This window comes from Pygoscelis adeliae, unplaced genomic scaffold (genome assembly GCF_000699105.1).
Source record: "Pygoscelis adeliae isolate BGI_AS28 unplaced genomic scaffold, ASM69910v1 Scaffold98, whole genome shotgun sequence".
NCBI classification, from domain to species: Eukaryota; Metazoa; Chordata; class Aves; order Sphenisciformes; family Spheniscidae; genus Pygoscelis; species Pygoscelis adeliae.
In genome coordinates, this window is record NW_008825547.1 from 4,718,404 (window position 1) to 4,727,446 (window position 9,043).

The 9,043-nt window shown below is 39.7% G+C and overlaps 1 protein-coding gene across 1 annotated transcript in view; it reads right to left on the reverse strand.

Moving 5' to 3' along the window:
- The window catches only part of LOC103923671 (epidermal retinol dehydrogenase 2-like), a 9,818-nt gene extending 793 nt beyond the window's left edge, over window positions 1–9,025 (reverse strand). Inside the window, exons 1-5 of the mRNA XM_009332078.1 lie at window positions 8,696–9,025; window positions 4,627–4,758; window positions 3,041–3,140; window positions 1,205–1,349; window positions 49–171 (exon numbers count right to left, since the gene is read on the reverse strand). Coding sequence (XP_009330353.1) covers window positions 49–171; window positions 1,205–1,349; window positions 3,041–3,140; window positions 4,627–4,758; window positions 8,696–9,025 — 830 coding nt within the window. The remainder of the gene's footprint in view (window positions 1–48; window positions 172–1,204; window positions 1,350–3,040; window positions 3,141–4,626; window positions 4,759–8,695) is intronic.
- Window positions 9,026–9,043: the final 18 nt, after the last annotated feature.

Genomic DNA, 9,043 nt, shown 5'->3' on the forward strand with positions numbered 1-9,043 from the left:
CATATGGCAAGAGAGAAGGCAATGCCAGAAGACGAGTCACATTCTTACATTTTGAAAGCAAGAAAGCGTAAAGTCAGAGGCATGATTAGATAAAACTTTTCCTTTTGAATTGCATCCATGATCTTGCTGGCTACATACTCTGCGTCATAAACAGGAAGAAAAAGGTGGTTTCTGGTGAAAGAAGAAACAAAGCATTATGAAATTATAAAACTTTACTTTTGAGATGTATTCTAATACAGAAATAATTCAATTAAATCATTTAAGAATTTTCCCCCTTCCCCTCAGGTAGCCTTGAAAAGCAGTCTCCAATCCTCTTTGTTCCTGCTATCATCAAAACAAATTGAAAACACTTTGGTGCTGTTGTGAATTTTAATGACTTCTGTGCAAGTCCTGCTCCGACCCTGATGAAGTTAATGCCCACAGTGATTGTGGCATTGAAAACTTCCAAGCTAAGCTACCATATGCTGTTCTACGCATAATAATTCTGCCCTCCGCACACCTCCTCCTTTTCTACGGTAGATGTTGAGGTGACCGCTAAACGGACCAGGAGCAGGCCTGTTTCCAGCCAGGAGAAAGGCTGTGCTCTGCATAATATATGCTACTACAGGATGATGAATGGTGGAAGCAGGAACAGAGCACTGAAAAACCAAGACCACTGGTATTGCACTACTGCAATGGCTAAATCGGTGCCTGCAGCCTCCACCATCACTACAACAACACAGCAACCCACCACAGCTATTCCCACTCAGATAAGTGTAGCTACCTGCTCATACAGTTCATAATGATAGGTCACGGGTATCCTGACAGCCATAACTGTAACCAACTTGACGGCTGGACTCGATGACCTTAGAGGTCTTTTCCAACCTTAATGATTCTATGATTCTATGAAAAGTACTTGGGGCAGAGAACCTCAACAGTGCCCATTCTACTGACAAATAAGGTTGCCTTAAGTATTGCTGTGCGTCCCTAACCGTTCCTTGACTGCGAGGTTATTACGCAGCCCTGTTGCACGTCAGTTATTAATTGTATGCAAACCTGGGATTTCTTACATCAAGAGACATAGCTGTATGTGCCAATAGGGCAAAAAGAATGAATTGAAAAGCAAATCAACCTTATAATAGCTAGAGACTGAATATGGCGTATCTAGTGAGTAGTGATTATTTTTTTACATACGAAAATAGTACACGATCTAAGTTTTACTTACTGGGTTTGAAAACCTTTAGCTAATTCAGTATTAATAAAATAAGGGCAAATGATTGTGGTTCTAATGCCTTGTTTTCCTGCATGATACAGTTCCGAATCTAAGGCTTCCATCATTCCAATGATTGCGTACTTACTTCCAGCATAATCTGAAAAGTGAAGAAAGAAGAAATATCCAAAATATGTCAAAAGCACCACAGTGTTATATACAGAATTTAATGTTTTGGAATACTATTTAAGCCCTGATATTACTTGATTATATAATTGGCAGTCTTGTAATTAGTATTTTAAGGATGCTGTGCATGTTGGTGAAGAATAACTCTGAAGGTTAACGGCTCTTCCCGTGATTGATGCGCAGTTGTCCAAGGATAAGATTAATCCTTTCCAGAGGACTCTTTTTCAGTGCACTATAGAGAGATATAGGAAGATGAGCTTATTCCACATTTTATGTACATTTCCAGATACTCATATACAAGCCAGGCATTCTTTCAGTTCAGAATGTTTTCGCCCTTTAATATCACAGCTTACATTTCAGTAAGAACTATTTCTAGTGGTAAAATCTAAACACCCTACTTACAAATGCTGCTTCAACCTATTACTTCTTCTTCTGATTTACCCTGCAACTGCAGTACCATTTTGTTTGCCCAGGAAGACTGAATCTTGTCTGATTTTTACCATTTGATGAACGTATGGAACTCCATCCTTGGAGATAATAAATGTTTGCCTTCACAAGGCCCTGTGCAATCTGATCTAAGTTGGGCCTGCTTTTATTTGGGAGGTATGGACCGAATGACCTCCAGAGATTCCTTCCAACCTAAATTATTCTACAGTTTTGCAACTTTAAGAACCTTATTTTAATATAGGAATTTACATGTGGTTTTCTAAGGCTTTTTCAAATGTGTGTGAAAACAGTTGTTAGATACAACGAAATCCAATTTTGCTAAAAGAGTAACTTCAAAAACTGGCGTCAGACACTGTTATTCTTCAGGGATTCACCCATAGTGGATGATGGAACCATACAACCTAAAAATGCATAGCAAAGGTGTAAAAAGTTATAATGCATGAATGGGCAGGTCCACTCTCATAAGCCTCACAGTTAAATGATGAAAGCTGGACTGACCTATTATCAATACCGCATCTGACCCAACGATAACAGACGGCAAATAAACACTACAGTAACACTGTCAATCAGCAGAAGGAACAAGAGGTACTTATTACACTGAAGTTCACATTCTCACAGGGTGACCTAAGAGATACAGTCAGGATGTCAGAGAGGCTCGAGGAGAGACTGGGCAGCAGACCCAGGCTGATGAAATAGTCAGGACTGTAGCAGTCAGCTCTCCTGAGGGAAACAGCTGAGAACATGGAGCTGTTAAATAGCTTATAACACAGTTCATTCAAATTAATTTTAATGAAAATTCTGCCAAAATGCCTTCTGGACCTGAAAACTGTTTTCCAACTAAATGTATAGTTCCAGGGATAACCCACGTATGCCTCAGGACTCTGAACATTCGTCTGCAGAAAACCTGGCATGAGAAAGTGTTAGACAACCTGTATGCAGGGCTCCCTCCCACTGCACACTTAAGAGCTGTGTTGTCCTTCTTCTGTGGAGATAAGACAGGCTGCAGTCAGACAGTAAAATCTGCAGTGAGCTCCCTGTGCCACTCAGGCAACATGCCACCATCATCCTCTTCAGTACACCACCACCTTTCGTATCTGCAGGCTTTTCCTGAGTGTTCCATATGTCAGTATAAACTGCGTAAGCCAACCATTTATGAGATCTCCAAGAAAAGTTATCAGCATGTAGATCTAATTTGTAATGGCACTTGACGATACTAACCTGACATTCTGTAGACTCCCAACAATCCTGCTGCACTGGTTACACTAACCAGGTGTCCGCGGTTACAGGTCATCATGGCCGGAAGAAAGGCCTTGCAAGTCTAAGAGACATATAAAAAAACCCCTTTATAACTGGACAGGCCAAAAATGTTGCGTTCCAAATTAGGCTTTACAACCTGATTTGCTTCCTAGGGCCTCAATATACAAGAAGCCCAACTGACCTTCTATCTCTGTAAGAATTTATAAATGAGACAGCATTTCCTTGAATGACTGCCCTCTCTCTGAAGATCTGTCAGCATTAAAATTGTGTTATTAAAAGCGGCAAAGTTTGTATTTTCTCTGCCTCCTGGTTCCTCGCGGTTTGAGTCCTGTGACTATTACCAAAGATTTGGTACACAAGAGGGAGCTAGAAGTCAACACATTGAGGGGAGCTCAGCTGTCTATGGGCCCTATTTGTTACAAACCGAACTGCCTCACAACTCCGGCACCCCAGACCACCACTGTGGGTGATAACTAACTATATAAGGAGGACACTGGTATTTTATGAAGGGTAAGATAAGAAAAAAGACAAGAGCAGTAACAGAATTTTTTCAATAGCCGAGATGTGCTGCAATGTCTAGTCCAGATGTGTGTGCCTAGTACATGTTTTTTTTGGTTGAGGGCCCACGGTCACTGTCCTCCTGCCTTACGTCTCTTCAGACCTGTCCGGAGGAACAACTCTCCCTGTCCCTTTGCCTCAAGTATTTGGAAGAATGATGCACTGCGGACTGGGAAATGATTAGAGGACTTCTATCTGCAATGATCTTCTGTTCAGAAATGCCATTTAGCGAGGGAGTTGCAAGGCTACATTTTTCCCTGATGCAGACTGCTCACTCAGGCATACAAACAACAGATGCAAGAGGGGGCAAGAGTAACACTCCCTCACAACAAAACCTCCTAAAGGTCAACTGAGACCCCAAATAACAGCAAATTCCTTCAGAGGTATGAAAACAAAGCGAAGATAATACATACTGTCCAGATTAGTTTTCTATGTACATTAAGCACACGGTGACTAAGAATGAAAGCACAACCTGAAGACTGACACCAACATGTGCAGCATAGAATCATAGAATCATTTAGGTTGGAAAAGACCTTTAAGATCATCGAGTCCAACCATAAACCTAACGCTGCCAACTCCACCACTAAACCATGGTTGTGCCTCCCCAAATGCTACAAGTCTATTAGACAAAGCCTTCTGATGCCAGCAAACATCAGGAGCAGGAAAGTCACATGCCATCATGTCAGCGCTAACTTCAGCCACAGCACGTTACAGATAGAGCATGTTTCACGATACGGTTGCACAAACTTTTGATTTACCAGAGTGCCCAGGCAGGTTTGTATTAACATTACTGTGACATAGTGGGGAGACTGTCAATTTGGTGTGTCTCTAATTATAGGATGATTAAAAAAATGTATCTTTCCCCATTCAAGGCCCTTCCCATCCCTATTCCAAATTGTGTTCCCCGGGTAGGTGCCACCATGGTGATTCTCACACTAAAATACTTGCCTGTACCTTTCAGTCACCCAGGAGAGAAAAAAATACATTACCCAGACTTGAGAGAGGAAGTTGACTCTTAAGGTCTTTTCAAAATCTGCATCTGGTATGTCACAAAACTTCTTCGCAAGCAGTATGCCAGCATTATTGATTAGAATAGTAACATCCCCAACTTCTTTTCTAACCTGAATAAAAAAAGGATAAACAGAAAGCTTTAGAAGGTATCCTTGCCTCTTGTGCTTCATTTATGAAAATGGTTAGTGATATTTGCAATTATTTATATCTCTACTGGAAATGCAAGTACGTAAGAACTGTTGTACTGCATCAGATCAAAGGTCCATCTAGCTCCATAGCCCTTGTCTCATGGTGGAAAGCAGTAAAAAAAGGACCAGGACTCTAAGGTCTCCTGCAGGGTACTCCTCAACTTTTCACACTCTGCAGCTTAGGATCTTCCTGAGACAGGTAAAGTATTTATACCTTTGTATTTAACATAACCTGATGATTTTTTTTTTCCCCAAGAATTTGTCTAATTGCTTTCTGAACTCCAGAATACTTTTGGTTTCCACAGGAACCTGAGGTAATCAGTTACAAAGCTTTAGTGTGCACTGTGAGCATGCTTTAATTGCAACCTGAACATTTCTTGTCCCCTGTTTCTGGTACTGTGAGAATCTGTATTCCTCAGCCAAGCCTGTTCAACCCCTTTTCCAGATCATTTTTACTGAACAGAAGAATTCAGCACAGATCCCTGGGGGATTGCAATCCTCTGAGTACAGAAGCATGTACCATGAAATAGATAAATAACATCACTTGGAGAGAAGGCCAAAATCACCATTAATTCGATTTAGGTTTGTTATAAAAAGGTTTTATTCCATGATTTGAATTTATATCAAAGCAGATGGCCAAGATTTACTTGTGGTATTAACAATCAGGCTCACTCCAGAGATTTCTGTGCTAGAGGCAAATGGATATTTGGTGTCTCAAAACTTATAGAATGACTACAAAAACATAAAAGCCCCAGATATGCTGCTGTCTGGCAATTTGGAAATAGGTGCTTGGATCTGATGCCCCAACATTTGACCTTGCTTTGGCTCTTTCATGGAACCTTAGTGTTCAGTGAAGACTCATTTGATACTCCTCCAGCTGTGTCGGGCTTTCTCCTTGTCACAGACAAGCAGGGCTCACACGCTAGCACCTTTCCATCTGCACAAATCAATGCAAATCCAGACACTGCTTAGTATGGCAGGATTACCCAACTCTTGCTTTGTGGGATTTATCTGTACTGTCTCCCCACTCGTACCTTTTACCTACTGTGCCAGTCCATATGACGATCCTCTTTTTCTTCACATGACAACAGAGCTTCCCCAATGGTAGCATTTTATTTAATCCAGCTTCATTTGACTTGTTTAATCACTACCCCAAAAAATGTGGGAAGCCTGACTTCCATTTACAAAAAGTCAAGCTGATTATTCTTCATTATGTATTTCTTTAGGTGTCTATTAATTCTTCTCTTTATTATTGTTTCTACTAATTTTCTGTAAGACAGGTTTATAGTTTCTTTGTGTCCTCTCAAGTGCTCTTTAAAACAGGCATATTTGCTACTCTTTGTTCTTTGGACACCTGTTACAGCAAAACACCCCCCACGCATTTCTAGCTCATCAGATCCCTATCTGATTTCCTTCAGAATTCCCAGGTGGACACTGCCAGATCAGTGTCGATTCACCAGCTTATTCTAAAACCTCTTCTTTATGGACTTCGATGATCTAATTTGCTTCCTAGAAAGAAAGCTTCCACTATGGGAAAATACCTAGGTTTTTCTGCAGTGAATATCCCAAATCAAAGCAATTAATTTAACTTTTCTGCTGTTACTTTGTCTTCTGTGTCCAAGCTCAAGACTTTTCGTATTACCAATCAAACAGTTGCAGATATTTCCAAGAGTATTTCCAGATATTTCAGGCCCCTGGCTGAAAAACTCTCGCTCTAAAAAAATTTCAGGCTCCTACATGACTGTTCAATTCATCCAAATACCTACAAAGATGTTGGTAGAGTTAACAATAATTTAACACCTTAACGCCAGTTCCTGAATTTGAAACAGCTCTTTGAGTTTCTGCTTGTAGGTCAGTCTGTGCACTTCAAAATACTCTTTGCTGATAAGGGCACAGCAAATCCGGCAGGCTGGAGCCCTGTGGCTGATTCGGTTAATGTGTTTGGAGGTTGAAAATTACTTGAGTGCACAAAACAAACATTTTGAGAGTCTGCTAAACTAAGAACAAACAAATTATTTCAAAGTGTTCAGCATCAACAGGGAAGTCTAACAGAGAAATTACTTACAAAAGCTTAAACTAATCATTTTGGTGCATGTCTTTGCAGGAAGCAGATAGCATTTATGGGAATAGGGATTTAATGCCAATTTAAAATGTTATTTTTTAAAAGCATTTGATCTTGTAAATTCTAAAGTGAGTTTTTTTCTTGCAAAAAGAGGATTCTAGAAGAATTGCCATTTGATTTATAGTATCATTGCAAATAAAGATCAAGTGTTACAGCTGAAGTACTGACCACAAGTCGCTCACACTGATTTTTCGTCTTGCTGGGAAGTGATAACAGATAGTAAGATTGTTGAAATTACTGGGATTCTTACTCCAAAATTGCAGGAGTCGTAATCAATGTCTTACACAGTGAGGATCACATCATCTGTACTGCCCAAGTAATTGGCAAAGATTGTCCTCCTTGAACACTGCGTGTTGGGTCAGTACAGAACACTCAACAACTTGCTCATCTCTGCAGACATACTATTACAATACGATATATCCTTGCCTGCACTGTCCAAGTAATACTACGATACCACTTGTGGTTCTTAACATCTACAACCAATGGCCCCAAATGGAAATTCTTTTCTGTGCACTGTTAGTTGGCTGTGCCCCAAATGCTGCTGACAAGTACGGGTAAAATAATACCTTGTTGACTGCAAGCATGAGAATTGCAGTTCCAGATACTTACAGATACTGAATCCAACTTACCCTTTAGAAGTACTTTTCATTGGGAACATTTCTTGAGGAAAAATACTTATTTCAAACTTTCATGGCCGTGTTCAGAAAGAATTAATCTGTTTTGGTTAAAATTAGAAGCAACAACCACAAAACAAAGAGTCCCCCTGACAACTCACAGAAAATTAATGTTACATTTCAAGGCTATTCCAAAACAATCTATCAACGTTCACGTGTCATGAAATATTTTAGCTAATTTCTCTGATGTATGCCTTCAGACACAGACTGTCAAAGATGTGACTTGAGAGTCATGTATATAAGTACATATACTGAGAATTTAACAAAAGAAGAATTTGTCCTTGGACGAAATGGCAGAGTGGGTAGTTAATTACTTATAATCACTGGATTATAAGTGAGGTTACACTGGGAAATATTTTCAGGCAGCACGTAGTTAAAGGACAAGTAAAAATTAATAATGTTAATTTAATGTCCAATTTCTGGACTCTGATAATAGAAAAAAACATAATAACGGTTTGCAAAGTGTACGTCAGCACAGCAGAAGAGTCTCATTTAAAATGCAGTCCTTCTCTTCCTTACTTTCCAGCTGAATTGACTAAAAAATAAACTGAAGCTGAATCATCAATTTGACTGGAGACCAGCCATGCCCCGATGATATTTCTGAGACCATAACACCCCACCTCACCCTTACAGAACTACAGCTTTCTAAACAAATGGACAGAGAAAAGGAACGCCTCCCCTTACAATTTCCACTGGGTTTTTTTTAAATTATTTATTGGTATCTTAAAGACATTTTAAAGCCTAAACAAGTTAATACATGGAGCTAACCTCTGCTGTATGTTTTACTATACTCTCAATCTGAAAGAAGTTACCATCTCACAACGAAGACTGGAAATGGCTAAATCTCGACAGAACAGATTAAACCCAGTTACTTTATTGCGAATATGGTTTAAGCTCCATCTAGAAGCTACTTGTCAAAAAGAGAAAGTCATTGCCCTACCTGATTACCTCCCTTTAGTGAATAGTGGTTTCTAAAAAAAAAATGTCAATAGCATATACAATTAAAAAGAAGCAAAAAATCAGAAGCAAGAAGCCAAATCAGAAGCTAGAAGCTGTATCTTACCTTGTCTGCCTGTTCATAGACCTCCTCCCTATTGCTGCAGTCACAGTGGTAGGCAAACACTCGTTTAGCTCCATTTTTTTGGGCTAATCTGCTTGTTTCTTTGTTACCTTCATCATCAATGTCCCAAAGAACCAAGGTTGCTCCCAAAGGAGCAAAACTTAGGGCAATCTGCCTTCCAATTCCATTTGCGGAGCCAGTAATAAGCACTATTTCCCCAGCGAAAGTTTTTTTGCATGGAGGAAATATGAGTAAGATGAAATTCTTAAAAAATAAAAAAATTAATAATTTCAGGAATTGTAGTATCTTCAGGATGCTTCTGAAGTTGAACATGATTGTTCAGGCACAAAC